This window comes from Capra hircus, chromosome 16 (genome assembly GCF_001704415.2).
Source record: "Capra hircus breed San Clemente chromosome 16, ASM170441v1, whole genome shotgun sequence".
Taxonomy (NCBI): Eukaryota; Metazoa; Chordata; class Mammalia; order Artiodactyla; family Bovidae; genus Capra; species Capra hircus.
The window spans coordinates 3,814,271-3,835,990 of NC_030823.1; the positions used below are offsets into that span (position 1 = coordinate 3,814,271).

General features: G+C 50.6%; 1 protein-coding gene across 1 annotated transcript in view; it reads left to right on the plus strand.

Annotated features, from left to right (window-relative positions):
* The window catches only part of MAPKAPK2 (mitogen-activated protein kinase-activated protein kinase 2), a 52,782-nt gene continuing 39,830 nt past the window's right edge, over nucleotides 8,769-21,720 (plus strand). The window contains exons 1-2 of the mRNA XM_018059930.1: nucleotides 8,769-8,808; nucleotides 11,873-12,537. Of these exons, the coding sequence (XP_017915419.1) occupies nucleotides 8,769-8,808; nucleotides 11,873-12,537 (705 nt within the window). The remainder of the gene's footprint in view (nucleotides 8,809-11,872; nucleotides 12,538-21,720) is intronic.

The window sequence follows — 21,720 nt, forward strand, 5'->3', positions numbered from 1 at the left end:
CAGAAGCTGCCTCCAGTTTCCAGGCGGGGCTTCCCGTGTGGCTCAGATGGTAAAGCATCAGCTTGCAATGCGGGAGACCCAGGGGTTGGGTTGGGAAGATCCCCTGGAGGAGGAAATGGCAACCCACTCCAGTACTCTTGCCTAGAAAATCCCATGGACAGAGGAGCCTGGTGGGCTACACTCCATGAGGTCCCAAAGAGCTGGACACAACTGAGCGACTTTGCTTAGTACATTTGTTTCTTTAAAAACATTTCTCTTTTTTTCATCCCAGGCTCTTATATTTTTATCCTTGTTGAAGCTTGTACAGCACTTTCACATAATAGCATTTATGGCGCCTGTCGTCCAAAGTCCAAAGCCTTAGCGGAGTGTTAGCCCTCAAGCCTGCCTGTCACCTCACACCTTGGCACCCTCCCCTACATGCTGACCACCTGCTGCTCCAGAAGGGGCCGTGCAATTTCTTCTCTCCCTTCGCTCCATTGTTTGATGTCACCCCTTTCTCCCCCTCTGCCTGGAGAATTCTTGCCTATCTTTATATTCCTAGGTCAAATGCCATTTCTTTGGTGAGAACTTTCAGATGATTCTCTCTTGTTAGTGAATCGAGAAGACTCAGGCTTAAACCGTCTCAACGCCACACCCATTAGGATGGCTATTACTAAAATGCAAACACAAAACACCAAGAAAATAACAAGTGTTAGCTAAGTAGAGAAATTGGAACTCTTATGCATTGCTGATGAGAATGTAAAATGATGCAACTGCTATGGAAAATAGCATGACAGTTCTTAAAGAATTTCATGTAGAATTACCACATGACCTAGCAATTCAACTTCTGGGTATATATACCTAAAAGAATTGTAAGCCGGGACTCAAACAGATAGTTGTACACCCATGTTCATCGCTAGCAAGGTAATGCTCAAAATCCTTCAAGCTAGGCTTCAACAGTATGTGAACTGAAAACTTCCAGATGTACAAATTGGATTTAGAAAAGGCAGAGGAGCCAGAGATCAAATTGTCAACATCCGTTGTGTGTGTGTGTGCTTAGTCGCTCAGTTGTGTCCGACTCTTGCAACCCCATAGACTGTAGCCTGCCAGGCTGCTCCGTCCATGGAATTTTCCAGGCAAGAATACTGGAATGGGTTTCCATTTCCTTATCCATTGGATCATAGAAAAAGCAAGAGAATTTCAGAAAAAACATATACTTCTGCTTCATTGACTACACTAAAGCCTTCAACTGTGTGGATTACAACAAGCTATGGAAAATTCTTAAAGAGATGGGAATACCAGACCACCTTACCTGCCTCCTGAGAAACCTGTACGTAGGTCAAGAAGCAATAGTCAGAACCAGACATGAAGGAATGGACAGGTTCCAAATTGGGAAAGGAGTACGTCAAGGCTGTATATTGTCACCCTGCTTATTTAACTTCTATGCAGAGTCCATCATGAGAAATGCCAGGCTGAATGAAGCACAAGCTGGAATCAAGGTTGCCCAGAGAAATATCAATAACTTCAGATATGCAGATGACACCACTCTTATGGCAGAGAGCAAAGAAGAACTAAAGAGCCTCTCGATGAAAGTGAAAGAGGAGAGTGAAAAAGTTGGCTTAAAGCTCAACATTCAGAAAACGAAGATCATGGCATCCAGTCCCATCACTTTATGGGAAATAGATGGGGAAACAATGGAAATAGTGACAGACTTTATTTTCTTAGGCTCCAAAATCACTGTGGACGGTGACTGCAGTCAAGAAATTAAAAGATGCTTGCTCCTTGGAAGAAAAACTATGACAAATCTAGACAGTGTATTAAAAAGCCAGTGACATTAGTTTACTGACAAAGGTCCATACAGTCAGAGCTATAGTTTTCCCAGTAGTCATGTATGGATGTGAGAGTTGGACTATAAAGAAGCCTGAGCACCAAGGAATTGATGCTTTCAAATTGTGGTGTTGGAGAAGACTTTTGAGAGTCCCTTGGACTGCAAGGAGATCCAATCAGTCTATCCTAAAGGAAATCAATCCTGAATATTCATTGGAAGGACTGATGCTGAAGCTGAAGCTCCAATACTTTGGCCACCTGGGGTGAAGAGCCAACTTACTGGAAAAGACACTGATGCTGGGCAAGATTGAAGGCAGGAGGAGAAGGGAATGACAGAGGATGAGACGGTTGGATGGCATCCTGGACTCAATGGACATGAGTTTGAGCAGGCTTCAGGAGATGGTGATGGACTGGGCGGCCAGGCAGTGCTGCGGTCCATGGGATTCCAAATAGTCGGACACGACTGAGCAACTGAGCGGTGAAGATGATGTTCATAGCATCATTATTCACACTAGCCAAAGGGTGAAAGCAAACCAAATGTCTATCTAGAGGGATGAACGAATAAATAAATGCTGGCATATATATACAGTCAAGTCATCTAGTCACTCAGTTGTGTCTGACTCTTTGTGACCCCAGGATCCACAAAGTTCCTCTGTCCACGGGATTCTGCAGGCAAGAATACTGGAGTGGGTTGATAGTTCATTCTCCAGGGGATCTTCCCGACCTAGGAATCAAACCCGGGTCTCCCACATCGCAGGCAGATTCTTTACCATCTGAGCCACCAGGGAAGCCCAATATATATGATGGCACAGCCCTGCAAAAAAAAAAAAAGACATTCTGACACACGCTACAACATGAATTTAAATCCCTTGTGGTAACTAAAACAAGCCAGTCAAGAAGACAAATGCTATATGATTTCACAAATGTGAGTTTCCTAGAATAGTCAAATCCATAGAGACAGCAAGTAGGGTGGTGGTTGCCAGGGGCCGGGAGGAGGATGGGAGTGGGGCGTTATTATTTAATGGGAACAGAAAAACAACTTGGGAAGATGAAAATTTCTAGAGGTGGATGACGCTGATGGCTGCATGACATGAATGTACTTAATGCCTCTGAACTAGTTAAGAGTTAAAATGACAGATTTTATGTTATGTCTGTATAACCATCATGTGTATATACACGTGTGTATATACATGTAACTTTTCAAGGCTCTCAAGTTCTGTCAGCGTCCCCTGGGCATTCTGAAGCCTAGGACAACACTTGGTCCTAAGTGATGCTCTCTCAGTGTTTGTGGCTATGACAGGGGCTGCAAAACTGATGGTGGGGGCAGGTGCAAGTGTCAGGACGGCCCCCATGCCAACTTCTCTCTTCCAGCATATCCAATTTTCTCTTGCACTTACCGCTCCAAAGAAGGCGTGGGGGCTCTGGACATCTATCCAAAAGTGTAGGGAGACCCCTCACCAGCATCAGTGAGTGAGCTTCCAGGAACGAGAGGGACTTGCCCACTATGTGTGCTATATAGGTCATGTAAAAGAAAGAACTTCCTCTTGCGGTACAGAGAGGCACCAGAAGTTCTGAGCCTGAAGTTTCTCAGGTCAGACACCTACTTGTCTACACACAGGCGCAGACAATCTGAAAGCTGACTGATCAGCTCCTGTTCATCTCTACGATATTATAGTTTTTGCAGCCAAAAGAGAAATGTAGGGGGAAAGGTTAGCTCCTTCCTCTGTCACTTAAGAAGCAAAAAACAAAATGAAATGTGGGATATACCACATACATCATATATTTAGGTCCTTTCTCAAAAGCTTGTACATCCCAAGACCCCAAATTCGTTGCTGTTTAAATGGCTTTATTCTTTGCCTTTAACTCTTGGTCTTGGAGGGAGAGAGTCTTTGGAATCTGATGATTGCAGACGGTTTCCATCTTGTGAGCCATGAGCACAGCCTGGGATGGTTTCCCCAGGGTGGTCTTGCAGGCGTCAGGTGGCTGGACCACCCACAGGAGCATTTAGTAACATGGCCCCTGACGTGTGGAAACAGCAAGGGCCTGAACTCCAGTTTTTCTATCCAGTGTGATGACTTCAGTCTGGTATTTCACCTTTCTGAGCAACAATGTTCTCAGTGATTGAAATTGTGGAAATAATCCTAAGTACAGCCTTGTTAAGAGGACTGAAGGAGATGATGGGTATTGAAGGTACCTGCCACATAATAACAGGTCCCATTTATAGAGGCCAATTAGTAAGTGTCAGTAACAGCTCAAAATGTTGCCTGGGTATTTAATCTAGGGAATAGTCTCACCCACGTCATTATACAAAAAGAATGCAGAGCCACAGTTGCTAATAGTGGTAAGTGGTGGAGGTAGGATTTGAACCCAGACTTCATTCCACCATGCTCTGCCGCCTCAAAATTATGGTCTCGTGGGAAGCTGCTTGTTTTCATACCTTTTGAAGATCACTACCCAGCGCCACCCCCCCCTCCCCTGCCCCACTCACATCTTTTCCTGCCTTTCCTTGCCCACCTGCATTTACTCATCTTAAGTGAGGGATGGAGAAAAATCCCACGGGTCAGCAGGTCACCAGATGAAGACCAGTGACCCTTTGGGTTGACACACCCTGGTTGTGTTCCTGGATGACAAATCTCCTTTACCCTCTCCCTTCCCCATTTCACTCTCCAGGCTGAATGCTCACCTGAATTGCAACTGATGCGCCAGACATAGGCTAGACTGGAGGGGCACAGCTTTTAATATGAGACAACAGTCTTGGGCTGTCTTGACTACGGTGGAATAATTATTTCTTTCCTCTTCATTTCCTATATTAAGGCACAGAATTTACAATTAGGCATCCTATAGTCTTAAGTATGGAGAAGGCAATGGCACCCCACTCCAGCACTCTTGCCTGGAAAATCCCATGGACGGAGGAGCCTGGTAGGCTGCAGTCCATGGGGTCGCGAAGTCGGATATGACTGAGCGACTTCACTTTCACTTTTCAGTTTCATGCATTGGAGAAGGAAACGGTAACCCACTCCTGTGTTCTTGCCTGGAGCATCCCAGGGAAGGGGGAGCCTGGTGGGCTGTCATCTCTGGGGTCGCACAGAGTCGGACACGACTGAAACGACTTAGCAGCAGCGGCGGCAGCAGTCTTTAATAGTCCCATTTCCAGTCCCCTTGGACCGGAGTTTGCCTGCTGATATGCAGAAGCCAAGTTTCTGTTCCCCCATGGGTACTTCCTTCTTTCTCTTGCCATTCCCATTCTTCCCCTCAGCTCCTGCTGCTCCCTGCTATGGTATGAAACACTCAAAGGATGGGATACAGACAAGGGCACTGGGGTCGGGGTGGGGGGTGGTGTGGGCAGAGCATTTCTTCCCCTCTGAGATGTCCTCACGCAGGGTAATGCCCACAACATTTGCTTTGGGTAAAATTTCTTTCTGTGGATCAGTCCCTAGCACTTTCAGAGAGTTCAGAAAATTTTGTGATTTATATATCTGTTTTTTTTTTTTTTGCTTTGGAGAATTTCTCAGTTTCTCAAAGAAAGACTAGACTACAACATGAAGACTGCTTATCTCTCCCTGGCCTCAAGTCATTTTCCTTTCCAAGAGGGAGTTTTCAGTGAAGAGACCTTTTCCTGTGAATCATGCTCCCTTCTGCAGTATTTCGTGTGTCCCAGCAGTAGACACAAAGATCTGTATCTGTGTGCATATATCTGTCCAACAGCTTGTGAATAATCCTATCTCATCAAAAGCATGTCCTCTGAAAATCTGTAGGAAGTTCACGTCCACAGATTTTCACCCCTGTCATCCATTCCTAATGCCAGCTCACAGTAAAATAGGAAATTTTTACTCTCTGATGGTGTGAAGGCACGGTAGGGGAAGCTGGAGAAGACAGACTGTCACAGAATCATGATTAATCCTATGATAATAACCCAGCCATGCAAATTAACACAGACCTATACTCTGTAACAGATTAGGCCAAGATTGAAGGAAATTGAGGTGTTCAGTTCAGTTTAGTTCAGTTCAGTTCAGTTGCTCAGTTGTGTCCGACTCTTTGCGACCCCATGAATCGCAGCATGCCAGGCCTCCCTGTTCATCAGTATCTCCCGGAGTTCACCCGGACTCACGTCCATTGAGTCTGTGATGACGTCCAGCCATCTCATCCTCTGTCGGCCCCTTCTCCTCCTGCCCCCAGTCCCTCCCAGCATCAGAGTCTTTTCCAATGAGTCAACTCTTCTCATGAGGTGGCCAAAATACTGGAGTTTCAGCTTTAGCATCATTCTTCCAAAGAAATCCCAGGGCTGATCTCCTTCAGAATGGACTGGTTGGATCTCCTTGCAGTCCAAGGGACCCTCAAGAGTCTTCTCCAACACCACAGTTCAAAAGCATCAATTCTTCAGTGCTCAGCCTTCTTCACAGTCCAACTCTCATATCCATACATGACCACGGAAAAACCATAGCCTTAACTAGACGGACCTTAGTTGGCAAAGTAATGTCTCTGCTTTTGAATATACTATCTAGGTTGGTCATAACTTTTCTTCCAAGGAGAAAGCGTCTTTTAATTTCATGGCTGCAGTCACCATCTGCAGTGATTTTGGAGCCCAAAAAAATAAAGTCTGACACTGTTTCTACTGTTTCCCCATCTATTTCCCATGAAGTGATGGGACCAGATGCCATGATCTTCATTTTCTGAATGTTGAGCTTTAAGCCAACTTTTTCGCTCTCCTCTTTCACTTTCATCAAGAGGCTTTTTAGTTCCTCTTCACTTTTTGCCATAAGGGTGGTGTCATCAGCATATGTGAGGTTATTGATACTTTTCCCGACAATCTTGATTCCAGCTTGTGTTTCTTCCAGTCCAGCATTTCTGATGATGTACTCTGCATATAAGTTAAATAAGCAGGGTGACAATATACAGCCTTGACATACTCCTTTTCCTATTTGGAACCAGTCTGTTGTTCCATGTCCAGTTCTAACTGTTGCTTCCTGACCTGCATACAGATTTCTCAAGAGGCAGGTTAGGTGGTCTGGTATTCCCATCTCTTTCAGAATTTTCCACAGTTGATTGTGATCCACACAGTCAAAGGCTTTGGCATAGTCAAGAAAGCAGAAATAGATGTTTTTCTGGACCTCTCTTGCTTTTTCCATGATCCAGCGGATGTTGGCAATTTGATCTCTGTAATCTAAAATGGAAAGTATAGGTCATACCTCTTTAGGCCATTAGTGCCTGGAAATGGCAGATATCATGCTTCTGAGACCGAGAAGGATGTGTGGGTGTATGTCTTCTCAGGATTTACAGTGGGGGTTGTGAAAATGGACTTTGGGTTAGAAAAACCCTTGGAAAATTATTCAATTTCTCAAGGACTCAATTTCCTCAATTTGAAACAGATACACGAGGACGACTGCACATACCTCATAGAGCCGTGTAATAGTTAGAATGGGATTAGAATATTAATGAAAGAAGACTTGGGACGCCAGTTACTGTAATAAGAAGGACATTTATTTCTATCTCCTATGAAGGTTGGGTGGTTTGTTTAGGGTTGATACAATGGATCCAGACTCCATCTTCTAGCCAGGCTCCTTCTATCCTTTTGCTCTGTCATCCTCAACTGTAGCTTTCAGTTCATGATGCAAGACGGCTGCTCAAACTCCAGCAATTGCTTTAGAAAATTATTTATTATTTATTTATTTTATTTTTGGCCATGCTCGGTCTTCATCGTTGCAAGCAGACTCTGTCTAGTTGCGGTGCGTGGGATTTCGGTGGCTTCTCTTCTTGCAGAGCACCAGGCTCTAGGCACCTAGGCTCAGTAGTTACAGTGCAAGGGCTTAGTTGCTCCAAGTCATATTGGATCTTCCTGGACCGGGGATCGAACCTGTGTCCCCTGCACTGGCAGATGAATTCTTAACCACTGGGCCACTGAGGTAGTGCCGGCCGTTACATTTTTATTCCAGCCACCAGGAACGAGAAAAGAGCTAGAGGAGGAAAGAGTAGGAGAAGAAAAGAGGAGGAGAAGGAGGAAAGGAGGTTGCTGCTTCCCTTAACAGCTTTCATTTACACATCATGAACACAACCAGCTGTAATGGAGGCTAGGAAGTGTAGTTTTTATTCCAGTCAGTCATGTACTTAGCTAATTATTCAAGATTCTTTACTCTCAAAGAGGGGGAAATGGATACTGGCAGAAACAACCAGTAGTCTCTCCCACAGATCCTCATGAGATTTAAATGGAGGGTTGAACACAGTCTTGGATATAGAGTAAGCACTCATTAATCACCATCACCATCACCATCTCATCATGAGGAGGTGGGGAATACTCTGGAGCTATGACAAGATGTTTCCCTATTTTAACCTCATCTTTCTGATAAAGTCACCATATCCATCTCCCTTTTAAGACACAATGAGCTTCACCTTTTTTGAAGGTGAGACACCTCTATGTGTCCTTATGACAGAAAGAAAATCAGTCCTGAATATTCATTGAAAGGACTGATGCTGAAACTGAAGCTCCAATACTCTGGCCACCTGATGCAAAGAGCTGACTCATTGGAAAAGACCTTGATGCTGGCAAAGATTGAAGGAGAGAGGAGAAGGGAATGGCAGAGGATGAGATGGTTGGATGGCATCACCTACTCAATGGACATGGGTTTGAACAAGCTCCGGGAATTGGTGATGGACAGGGAGGCCTGAGTGCTGTAGTCCCTGGGGTAGCAAAGAGTTGGACACGACTGAGCTGAACGGATGAAACAAAACTACATAAATGGAAAGCCAAAGAATGATGAACATTGGATTCAAGATAATGGTTATCTTGGCCAGAGAAAACAGAGTTGGGTTGGGGGTGAATAGAGCAACCACCTAGTTAGATGCATGCTTTTTGTCAAAGTCCTAGTTTTCACTTTGGGTAGTGGATTCACAGGGGCCGACTGCATTATTAAAAATAACTAGGGAATTCCCTGGTGATCTAGTGGTTAGGATTTGACACTTTCACCACCATGGCCTGGATTCGATTTCTGGTCAAGAAACTAAGGACCTGTAAGCCACAAAACGAGGCCCAAAAAACCCCCCAAAACCAAAAAGACAAAAAACTAATTAAATAAAAGCAGAGATTCAAGGAGCAATGATTCAATGATGAGGATGTGCCATGAATCAAGTACTATAATTGACCCGATTCTTTGTACCTGAGGTCTTTAAATGGTCTTTGTGTATACAGTATTGCATGCCATATGTGTTTGCATGTCAACAAAAGTAGTACTTTCTATTTGCATAGACTTAAATTTTGAAGTGCTTCTACATAGCCATAAAAATTGTTTAAGTAGTTCATTACGGATGGTTGAACTCTGGGTTTCTATGTCCTAGGAAAAAATATTTTATTCTTCCAGTAGTTCTAAAGGGAGGCAGGACAGATCTTATCGTCACTGTTTGACAGGTGAGAAAGACGGGACTGAGAGTCACCGGACCCGCACGAGATTACGCAGCTGGTGAGGGCCGGACTGGGACTTAAGGTACTGCATCTCTTGCCCATCTAAGGTTCTTCTCTTAGCCCATCTCTCTCTCCAGTTACTATCCATCCATTAGACATTTATTCTGTTTCCACTAGATGCCAGGCACATTGCACTCACGTGTTTGCGTTCATACATGTGTGTGTTTTCTGGGTGCTGTGTCTGCACTTTATGTAATCTCTATGCATGGAGTCCTTGTGTGCCCCTTAGGCCTAACTGGTCCTTGTAATTCCAGGAGGAAGCCCCAGCTGGGTTTCAGTTGTCTAGTTATTCCTAGGTCACTGGGCTGCAGCATCTCCCCAGAGTCCCAGCTAGACAGGAAGGCAGCTCTGGTATCAGGGACAGATCCCCAGGTAGTGGGCACAGCGCAGAAGAGCAAGCCATCAGAGCTTCAGCGGTGATAAGATTCACTATTTCACGATCATTTCTAGTTTACGGGGAGTTTTCATGAACACTATCTCATTTAATTCTCACTCAACCTTGATATTTGAATGTATTATTTCTCTCTCTCTCTCTCTCTTTTTTTTTTTCAGATACAAAGAGGAGAGACTTGAATTCAGGTCATTTGCCTCTAAATTCTGTTCTCTTTCCACTGTGCCTGTGTCTCCGAAAGAGCAAAAAGAGCTTATGCTCTTTCTAACCTTGTGGAGAAAAGCAGGTAAAAACTCAGTGCCAGGTAGTAGAAAGGCCCCAGTGACTCTGCAGAGGGAGAAAGACCAACTCCCAGCCCTGCACAGCCCCAGCCCAGTTGAGATGAGACTAAAGAGCTGGTGTTTCTGCCTCCGCACCCCTGCATCCTTCTCTCCGTCCGTGGGCATCTTCCTTGTGTGCCCCAGGGAGGTAACAGCAGTACTGCAGAACAGGTGGGGTGTCTTCCAATCTCTGTGGCTGTCTTTGAGGAGTTAGAGGAACGGGGAACTGTCTAACCTGTCTGTCCTTCAGCACAAGAGGAAGTTCCCAGTCTCAGAGACAGAGGAGGATCCCTCCCGGACTTGTCTTCCCCTCCCGGACTAGTGGCAGTGCCGCTCTCTTGATGCTGTCTGCTTGTATCTGTCTTCCTTCCCACAGATCAACACCATCCGCCACTGCAGGTGTGAGCATGGCATCTTGCCCAGAGTCAAGGTGTTCACTAAATTAACTGCTGAGAAAGAGCGAATACTGGTGTTAGGGGAACTGTATTTCTCCTTGGCCCTGGAGTGAGTCCTGGAAGGGACTGTGCTCCTTTCTCCACTACCCTTCACTCCTTCCCTGCTTGGACTCAGGCCCCAGGGCACCTGTCCTTAGAATGTTTCCTCCTCTGCCTCTTCCTGAGCAGGGTCTCCCTGGACAAGGGGAGTCCAGAATGTTGGGGGAACACATGAGGAACCACGTGCGGCCATAGGTCAAGTCATACTCTCTAATTCAGCCTTCTCAGTTATTAAGCTGAGGTTTTGTCTTCACCTGTGTGATTCCTTTATCTTATTTCTGAACTGTTTTACCAGTCAGAGTGGGGAGGAGGTCAGCAGGGATATATTTCATGATCATCCCCACACCTCCATCCGAATATGTACAGAGACCCTCTGGCAGCATATATTTAGGATGTCTTCAACCTCTTCCCCTGATATGGGCTACATTTAGGTCCAGCTAGATCTTTGGTGGGCTTCCCTGGTGGCTCAGCTGGTAAAGAACCCGCCTGCAATGCAGGAGACCTGAGTTGGATTCCTGGGTTTGGAAGATCCCCTGGAGAAGGGAAAGGCTATCCACTCCAGTATTCTGGCCTGGAGAATTCCATGGACTGTATAGTCCACCGGGTCCCAAAGAGTTGGACACGACTGAGTGACTTTCACTTTCCTTGGTGTCTTCCTCAGAGACACGAGGCTGAACTGGACCAGAATTGGATTCTTCAAAAACACCCATTTCTTACGGCTCTAGGTTCAGGGGCTAACTTTTCCATGTTGGAGACGAGGTACACTTGTCTCTTTTTGGTACACTGTCTCAGGGGATTCTCTCCACACCCTGTTCTTGCCACTGGGAGCGGCGCACCGACTAGCCAGTCAAAGGAAAAGGCCGCCTGAATTCAGGCGGTCTGAACGCCGTCCTCTTCGCCTTGAAAAGACATCCCCAGCGGCCGCTGTCTCGAGGTAGACAATTGGAGAAAGTGGATTTTCTATCTGATTATGCAGACACTTTCATGCACCTCCCCTTTCCCTTTGCGCAGCCCTCACTAACAGACAACTAGGATTTTGGATGAGATGGTTGGATGGCATCCCCGACTCAATGGACAGGAGTTTGAGTAAACTCCGGGAGTTGGTGATGGACAGGGAGGCCTGGCGTGCTGCGTTCCACGGAGTCGCAAAGAGTCGGACACGACTGCGCGACTGAACTGAACTGAACTGAACTGAGGGTTTCTCGGTGCGGCGGTCCTCAGTAATGGACAACTAACACTTCTCGGTGCGGCGGGCCTCACGCGCGTCCCCAGCTCCGGCGGCCCTCGGCTCTCCGGACGCCGCGCGCCCTCCCCTTTAAGGCCAGCCCCGCCCACACGCCCACACCGCCCGGCCCCGCCCCCGCTATCCCCACCGCCTCCCGGCCCCGCCCCCTCGGCCCTCCCCTTTAAGGCCCGGCCCCGGACGCAGACGCGGCTGTGACGCGGCCGCCGGCCCCCGGGCTGGGTACTCTGTCGCACGGCCACTTCCCCCCCGGCCGGGCCCCGCGCGCCGTTCCCCGCGTCCCGCCGAGCGCCCGGCCCCCGGGGGGAGGGCGGCAGACAGGCAGGCAGGCAGCAGGGCCGGCGGGCGCCAGCGGCGCGCATCGGGGACTCACGGAGCCGCGCGACCCGCCGAGCCTGGAGCCGGGCCGGGGCGGGGAAGCCGGCTCCCCCCCGGAGCAAACTTCGCGGCCGGGCGGGGGGCGGCGGGGCCCGCGTCCGGAGCCGGAGGCGGGGCCGGCCGCCGCGCCCGCGCCCGCGGGCACCATGCTGTCCGGCGCGGGCGCCGCGCCCCCGCCCGCCGCCGCCGCGGCCGCCGCGCCGTGCTGCCCGCCGCCCGCGCCGTGCCCAGGCCCGCCGCCCGCGCTGTGCCCCGGCCCGCCGCCGCCCCCCGCCCCGGCGCAGCCGCCGCCGCCGCCGCAGTTCCCCCAGTTCCACGTCAGGTCGAGCCTGCAGATCAAGAAGAACGCCATCATCGACGACTACAAGGTCACCACGCAGGTCCTGGGGCTGGGCATCAACGGCAAAGTCCTGCAGATCTTCAGCAAGAGGACGCAGGAGAAATTCGCCCTGAAAGTAGGTGGCGCGGGGCGGGTGGGGGGCTCCCAGGGCCGGCGCCCCCGCACTCCCGGGCGGCTCGTCGTGGCGGTGCCGGCGCGCTCCCGGGACCCGCGTCCGGGCGGCCGAGCAGTGGCCGCTGCCGGGCCGCCTCCCCCGCCTCGCGCGCCCCGCGTGCCCCGCGTGTGCCCCGCGGCGGGGGCTGCGGGCGCTGCGGGAGGGTCGTGGCCGCGCGGGCCGGGTTTCCGGTCACCTGTGGGGACTCCCGGGGACTCTTGAGGACTCGGGCGTTTGGGGTCTGAGCGCCTTCCGGCCGAGTCGCCGCGGTGGGCTTCGGGGACCACTTGGGCTCGTCTCCCTGTCTCAGGAAGCGGTTTTCGGGGGGCTTGTGGTTCCCGGTCCTCTCCTCCCGCCTCTCCTTTGCGCGGGCACAAAAGGCCCATTACTCATTGAGCTGGTTGGTGGGTTGGTTTGGAGAAGTCGGATCTCAAGAGGTTTATTTAGCCTCGCTCCTTATTTGGGAGCCGGAATGTGTGATTTCACTTCCCTGGGCCTCGTGAGTGCGGCTGTGCCGCCTCGGGGCGCGCGCCGGCCGGGGAGGTGCAAGGCTGGAGATTCCAGGCGCGGCGGCAGGGATTGTTTTGATCCGGGAGCTGGCCGCCTCCTACCTTCGGTGCCCGCGAGGCTCCAGATGGGAGGCCAGCAGGCTCCAGCGCCGTGTCTGCTGTTTCCTTAGTTCCATTGATCATTGTAAACTGGGTCTGGAAAACCACGGCTTGGACCCGGGCTGATTCCACAAATCGGAGATGGCCGCTTGAGTCTTGGAATTGGGCGATTGGTGGACAGTAGGAGGGAGCGTTTTCCCGGAGCTGGGAAAAGCCAACCTCTTTTTATTATTATTTTTTAAAGGAGCCTGGTGTGAGGAGAAAGGGGATTTCAGTGGGAATATCTACTTCGAAGTTAAAAATAATGAACTTGGAGGTCTGATGAGTCCCCAGTGCAGTGTGAGCAGGTGTCTAGGGTCACTAAAAAGGTTTTCCCCTAAGAGGGGTTTCAGATCAAACCGCATCTCTAAAGGTGACACACAACGCCTGTTTCCCTTGAGGTGTCTTTAATGATTGGAGGAGGAGAAAAATACTTCCTGTGTCATATTTTCTCTCCCCCCTCAACCCCTGTGGCTAGCTGTATTTCAGCTATTCATGCACAACTCAGATATGTGTCATGGGTGGGACTGTTGGAATATATAATTAGATATAATAAAACCCTGGTACTTGGGGTTGTAGAAGGCAGACATGTTTGATTTACAGATTTTAAGGCTTCTAAGATTGTTTTCTTGCTGCTTTCAATTCTTCCTTTCCGGGGAGAACTTCAGCTAGCCTCAGTACTGTCAGATTTCTTTGGTTTTACTACAAGCTATTGCTTTGGACTTTTGAAGAAGGAGTGCATCAGTATCCTGAACCCTTTAGTATTTGTGCCTTAGACTGTTCTTTCCATACTCAAACTGGGGCAGGGAAGTAGAGTGGTTGTTTGACCGTGGCTGTGACCTTGGGGAGTGGATACTGTTGGACCACAGTTAACCTGCACCGTTGAAGAAGTGACAGATGTTCTTTCCAGGAGAGGTTTCTGTCCCCTCTGAGATGCCATCTGCCTTCATCCACCAGCAGTTTGGGGACACTGGGTGCTCTTTTTCTTGGATAGTTGGAATATGGTATAAAGACTCAGAACAAAAGCTCTCAGCTTCTGCTCCTTACTCTATTTGATAGACACACAAAACTACCCCCTTTTGGGTGGCAATTCAGATTTCTATTGTAATTAACAGGAGAGAGATTTCGATTTTTTTCCCCTTTAAATAATTTTGAAAGGGAAGAGCTGGCAGTATTTTAAATAACACTCCTAGTTTGCCCTTCTCAGGTTAGAAGCAGGTGACGATTGAAGTCAGAGTGTATTTTGACAGGCAGCCTGCTCCCAGATCTCACAAGTTGACTCAACTGTTAAATTGTAGATTTCCCACACATCTTTGTATAAAAACTTAATAATAGAGGAAGAAAGAAGGGATGAGGCATTCAGAGACTGACAGCAGTATCAACAGTGCTTCCACGTCCAAATGCTGGAAAGACATAATTACAGCTGTGGGGGAAGCCTGCTTCAAACAGTTCTGTTCCAGAGACACACCAAAGAGATTTCCAGATCTTGAATCTCGACTAACTTAACCGTAGGTGCTGAGTAGTGAAATGATTTTCAAAACCAGGAGTGTTTTGATTATGAAGCAAGGGAGGAAGATGTGGTGGGGACTGCCTCATCGGAAAGGTGCCTGAGGAGAAAGGGAGGAGGCCTTCTGCTCTGTGTAGAGCGTGAGGCCATTCCTGGGGTTTAGGGCAGAGAGCTGCAGGGTCTCTGACGGGGTTCTCTGCTATCTCACAGCCCTGAGACTTGATGAGAGGTGGCAGCTGCCGTGATGGCCTGCTCCTCTGTGGTCTGGTGACCTCTTAGTCCTACTAAATGTTATCAGTGCTTTTAAAAATAGCCTCAACCCACCCTGCTATTTCTCTCCATCCACCTGAGAGATGCGGCATTTAAATGCTTTTTGGTTGGTGCGATGACCTTGCCTCATGGTCTCTCCTGGCTACTTTTGCTAAGGTCTGAGTCATACTCATACTTCACTCAGAGTTGGAAGGACTGTGAGTAGAGGTCATCCCATCTGACTCTTTCATTTTGCAGATGAGAAAACCAAGGCCCAGAGCAAAGGCTTTCTTGAGGTGAGACAGCCATGCCCTTGGCAGAATCAGGATCAGAACCCGGGATGTCTGACCTCTTCCCACTTGATAACTGCTGTGACATCAGCGGGCTTGGTCCCAGGACTAGCTGCTGCTCCAGAGCCCCTCACGCCCCAGGACCTGCTCTCACTGCAGGTCCCTCTTTGACCGCTGGGTCCGGGTTGCCGGGTGGGGATTTGTCGCCTCCCAGCACTGACCCCAGAGTTGGAGGGGCAGCTTGTAAACCAACTCAGCAGCTCCATAAGTGAGTTTTGATCTGGAGTAACAAACTTTTTTTTTAACCACCCCCTCCTCTTTTTAGGAAGTGTTTGCTAGAAATCTTATTTACTATTATTATTGTTTTGTGCAAGAACATGAGAATTCTATTCACTGTGTCTTTAGTAGGGACACCTAGTCTCAACCCACTCGTGCCTTAATTAGTCCTGTTCCCTGCTGCTTCCTGCTTCATTGTGTCATGGTGACTCTTAGGTATTAGCTGAACAAATTTAATTAAAGCCAGCGCCGGTTGTCCCCCTCTGCTCTGTGACTCTGATTCGGTGAGGCATGTTATTGCTTTACAGAGTATAGAATGTTGTAATGTATCTCTGTTTGTCTTTCCATTGTGTGAATTAGAGGAAGCAAAGTCCTGTTCCTTCTCCTTCCCTTTCTCCTGTGCTCCCTCCCCAGGTGACTCGAATCGCAGCCATGTGGGTTCCTTGGTGTCTGCTGATACCAAGGGCCGCTGATCAGAACCTCTCAGGGTTGGTCTGGACACTGTTAGCGAGAGAGCAGGGCTGCCTCATCCCCGCAGGGCAGGCAGCACCCTCTGCTGTGTGCCTGTCGGGGAGCAAGCAGGGTTAGTATAGCTGGGTGAGAGGCAGTGTTCCAGATGGGGGTTTGCTGGATGGAATCACAAGGTGAGGAAAGGTTCGCTGACTGGCCAGCCTCTTTCATCTCCACTATCATTACAGGTAGTTAACAGTTCTCTGAGCATTCTACCATGTGCTTTGTGTTGTATGGAGGATACAGACATTGCAAGTGGCCGTAAAAGTTTGGAGTCCAGAAACTCTTTTGGAGAAGGGGGAATTACGAACTTAACAAACGCAGTCTAAGGCTGTACTGTCCACTGTGGTAGCCAATGCCCATGCAGACCTGTTCACATTAAAACTAGTTAAAATTGGCGAATTAAGTTAAGCTAAGTTAAATTTAAAAGCCAGCTGCCAGCCACATGTCAAGTGTCAGTGGCTAGATGTGGCTGATGGCTACTGCACTGAACAGTGGAAAGCAGCGTTTTCGAGCTGGTAGAAAATTCTACCGGGTTTTGCTGGTCTAGGGGTTAAGTTGTGTCGTTGGAAGTAGAGGAACATGGAAGAGGGCATCTGTGAGGACTGAAGGCGCCGAGGACAGTGTGGCTTGGTCCCTGGGGGATGCACACGTTTGCCTGCTGGAGGGGATGGTGGTCTCGGGGGAGCGGGGGAGGGGTCCGGCTGTGAGGAGCACACGGGGCTGGGGGCTCAGCGAGGAACCTAACGGATCTTTGTGTTAAAAGCGGATGTTAAAGTGTTTGGGGAGCATGAAGTAAACTAACAGGATGTTATAAAGAAAAGTTACAAATCTTTGAGGTTGGGGCCTGTGGTTTTTTGGGGGAAGGTCTGGCTTCTGGGTTCAGAGACCCTGCGCCTTACTTTGGGCCCTGCCTGTTGCAGCAGGGCTCTTGACGCCCACTGAGGCAGGGTCAGAGCTGGGCCAGCGCGTGATTCCTTTCCACTTAGGAGTTCTGGGCTCTGACAGAGCTTGAAAATAATCTCCAGCTAAGATGTGGGGTCAGTGGCTGACAGCACTGGGGAGAAGGGTAGCCTTGGACCAAATATTGATGGGTGTCTGGGAATTGAGGGGCTCCCCCCGCCTTTTTTAAAAATCAATTTAATGTCTGGTGGACTAGAATACAACCAGATTCTTATTTTCAGTTTGTGTCCTGATTGTGGCTTTTGTTTATTTACTTTTACAGTCTTATGTATTTAGTTTTGGCTGGTTCTTTGTCGCTGAGCAGTTGTGGCGGGTGGGGGGCTGCTCTCTAGTTGATGTGCATGGGCTCTCTTCGTGGCCTCTCTTGCTGTGGAGCACGGCTCTAGAGCACAGGCTCAGTCGCTGTGGCCCGCGGGCTTAGTTGCTCCACGGTAAGCGGGATCTTCCCGGACCAGGGATCGAGCCTGTGTCTCCTGCATTAGCAGGTGGATTCTTTAGCACTGACTCACCAGGGAAGCTCTTAGGGGCTCCTTTTTAGGGGATGAAGGTGTTGGTATTCCTGATTAAGATGTTTTGGTTGCTTGAAATCTGAGCTGGGCATGTCAGTTGATGATTTTACTGGGAGAGGCCTGGAGGAGCACTGCACCCCTTGGATGTCCTGGGGCTGAGGGAGGTCCCCCTCCCTGCCCACAGAGCCTGGGGGTATTTGGTTTCTGTGCCTGGAGGAAGGTCAGGTGTCAGCGTCTGCTGTTCTTCCATGGTTCCCAAGTGGCCCTCCTGTGCCCTGGTGCAGGACGCTCCTGGTGGTTTGGTGTCTGTGGCCCAGGATTCACATTTGACTGCCCGCCCCTCCTGTGCTCCAGGGTCCTGTGGAGTCTTGTCTTTCCCCTCTTCCCTGGGCCGCACCTTTCTCGTAGCTGCCGTGACCCGTGCAGAGCTGTTCTTCGTGTCTGAAGAGGCTTCAGCTACTCTTGGTCATGATGAAAGGCTCAGGGACCCATCTTGAAGGGACCCACAATTCAGAGCTTAGCGCTCACTTTCCTCACACTCCCTGCTCCTCTTTCTTGACCTTTTCCACCTTGCCGAGAAAGAGGCTGGGCCATTCTGGAAAGGTTCAGCCACACATCCGAGATCTCACCTGCTGTCAGCATCAGAGCCATGTCTTGGGACCCGGTTCCCTGGAACCTTCTCTGGGTCTGGGTTCCTTTGGTGTTTTGGTTGCTGGAGGGAGTGTGGGGACTGTGGGCCTGGCAGTGCCAACCTCAGTGTCCACTAACCAGTCACTGGGCTCTTTCCTCATCAGTCGACTTCGAAATGGGGACGCTGGTAAGGAGATAAGGTTGTGCCACTGAGCATCTTGATGTGCACCAGACATGAAACCAAATCCAGATTTTGTACCTTTTCTAGTCTTTCAGGACATACTGATATTTTATGTTTTAAGATATGTATGGATGTAAATACCTAGGGATGACTGTATTACCATGGGCTATGTACTAGATTAGAAAGAAAAGAAAGAAAGATCTATCTAGTATTGGTGCCCTGCTAACGAGTTGTGTGATATTGAATAGGTTAGTTAAGCTTCCCAGGCATCAGTGTACATGTCGAAGGGTCAAGCTACTGGTGGCCGCTGGGCACAGTAGTGTGGGGTAGGCGGGCCGTGCTGGAGGCAACAGGCAGGAGAGGTGGCTGCCTTGCTCCACGTCTGACCATCAGCAGTACCATCCAGCATGGATACCCTTTTGACAGGCTCCTTGCAGGGTTCCAGGGCAGCTTCCGCCCCATTAATTAATACCATCGCGGACCAGCTGTTCCTTCTCTCATGTGAAGACTTGGTCTGTGTTCCAGCAAGAGCCTCAGCGGAGAGGATGGGCTTTGTAACTCAGTGGGCTGTGAATCCTCTCCTTAGAAATCGGAAGAACCGGTGTTGTGTGGCTCAGGGTAGAGCCGGGAACTCTCCATCTGACCCTTCTTCCCATTCGAAGCTGTGGGGCCAGATGCGGCCGCTTAGGTCGGCTGTGCCCTGCAGTTGTCAGGCTTTGCCTTGGTGTGTGTCTGTGTCCATCCAAGTGGTGCTGCCTTCTGATTCACCTGAAGTGATAGTATGGGTTTGGGGCTGTTCTGAGGTGAGAATTGGGAACTGATTCCCAGAGCTTATGGGAAGTTAGAATACATACCAGGTATGCCTGGGTACCGTTTCTTACCCGTGGGACTGGGTGCTAGGGGATGTGACGGGACTGAGGAGGCAACAGGAGAGGGGAGTTCCTGGTGATAGGCATTTTCTCTTCTCTTCCTCCAGCCCGTTTAGGGATACCGCAGTGGTTTCAGTCCTGAACTTGGGTCCTCGGTGCCAGGCCAGGAGATTTGGTTGAAGGAAGAGAAGACTCAGCGGAAAGGGGGCTATGGTTGTGCTCAGCCTCTGGCAGTGTAGAGTTCTCGAGGGTCTCTCTTCTCTGACCTGGTAAACACTTTTGCGTGCCATCTGGCAGGGAGGAGAGGCTGGGACGTGGCCCCAAGGTCACCCTTTATCGGAAGCAATGTTCCCTTCTAGGACCAGCCAAGCTGTGTGTGTGTTCCGCCTGGAACCTGAGCTGTCCAGAAGGGTCATATGAAAGGGCACCTTCCTCTTGAGGGATGTTTGCAGGTCCCTCTGTGGTCAGCGGCCTTCCAGCACTCTCCTGGGAGGTGAGGGGTGGTGACCAACCGCAGAACGAAGCCTTTCCTGTCTCAGAGAAGAGCACGGCAGCATCTCTGTGTGGCTTATCTCTGGGATGGTTCTTTCGAACATGAAACAAAAGCAAAATATCTCTAGTCCCAGGTACGGGGACCTGGGAGGGGACCTCTTGATGTGCCCCCACCAGCTCCTACACCCTCATGTTCCTGAGGGGCTCCTCCCCGCTTCCCCCAACATCCCCCCCCCCGCCCCCCGCCCCACCGAGGCAGGTCATCGAGTTGACCGCCTTGCTGTCATTTTCCTTTGGATTCTTCATGTTGTCATGAGGCTCCCAGCCCTCACTGGACGTGTGTCACCTGGCATCCTGTCCAGGGCCCAGAACTGTCACTTAGCCCCTCTTGTCTCAGCTGCTAAAAATAAACCTGCTCTGCTGCTGCCTCCATCTCGGGTCGGCCCGACAGCGGCCCGGGCCTTCCTGCAGCACTGCCGCGCTGGTCCTCACACTCGCTGGCGCCCCCTCCCCGTTCGCCCCTTCTTCCAGCCCGAGCTTGGTGGGCGGCCCGGCCGGCTGTTCTGAGAGTGAGCTGCGGGTGCTGGCCTCCAGGTGTTGAGATGCATGTCCAGAGGCTCCGTGGGCTCCTGGAAGGGTTGGTCAGCCGGGGAGGGGCGTGAGGCACTCTGGCTGGCCTCCAGCTCCGCCTTCCTCCAGGCCCTGCCTGCTGGGGGGCTTCCCTGGGTGGGTGGGGGGCGTGGGGCTGAGTGGGGAGCCCAGGGCAGCTGCCAGGCCCTCACCCCAGCTGCCCGGGGACTGAGTGGCTACCTGCCCCTGCGCAGGGCTCGGCAGCCTGGGGCTTTGGGTTCCCGCATCCACAGTGTGACCTCATCCCCTTGGCTTCCAAGAACATCCTCTGTCATGAGTCAGGCACGGCCCCCCAGCCTCCCCCTGGGCCACCTGCAGGATGTCACTGGGAGCTGGGTCTCCTCTCCCTCCTGACTGGGGGGCAGGATCTTGGTGATCTGCGTCCCTTGAGGCCCACTGAGGTGGCGTCTTCTCCTGCTGCCCGTGGGTCCTTGTATCCCAGGTGGTCCTGGTACCCCTGGTACCATAGAACCACATGGGGACATGGGCTTAGGTAGCTGGCATTCCTGGCTGCCGGATGGACACTGGGCAGAGTGCTCCCTTTATGATTTCGACATTCTCCTCTTATTCCTAATCCTCGGAGGGTGTCGGTGCTGACCCCGTCAGACAGGGGCCTTCTGTGTCTGTTTTCTGGTGTGGGGGCTTATTTGGGAGAAGGGGTGCCTTGGGGGAGCCTCCGCCTGCAGCTGGAGTCCCATCCCGAGCCCGGCTCTGTGACCGCCTGCTCCCGGCTGTCCTCTGGGGCCTGGTTTGCTCCGCAGGGAGGGATTTCTCTGCCAAGGCCCACGGGCCTCTGGAGGGGAGGAGATGGGTGTAGATTGCTAATGGTTTATTTTTAACTCTGACAGGAGTCCCTGTCCTTGGGGGAGCCGTGCCTTTCCTCTCCTCCCGCCGGGCCGCGTGCCGCTCCCCGCATCCTTGGCCTCCGGGCCTGGCTTCTGTAATTCTTAGAGGAAGATGTGGAAGAATTTTAAAGGCAGGGTTCCAGGAGCCTTAGGTGAGGGCAGTCTTTCTGAATGAAGAATCTGTAGATTGCTTGTCCGGTCTGATTTCTGCAGAGTTCAACGCGTCGGGGGGGGGGGGGGGGGGGAGGGTGGTGGGGCGGGGGGAGGAAGACCTGGAGCCCAGGGTGCTTAAAGCCTCGTGTGTGGAACTCGGAGCATCCTAGGAATGCAGGTGGACGGGGAAAGAGCTCGCGTGCCCTGGAGCTTGCTGCAGTCCGGCTGCAAGGTCATCTTGTACCTTTTCTGTGCTTGGCTTCATACAGGCACCCAGGTCTGAGGAAGGCTGGAGGCCACAGTGGACTGAGTAGCGTCACCTCTCACGCTTACAGAAGCATCGTTTTGTTCCTCCCCTTGGCTGCCGCTCCCCAGCTCGGTATCCCTCCCGCT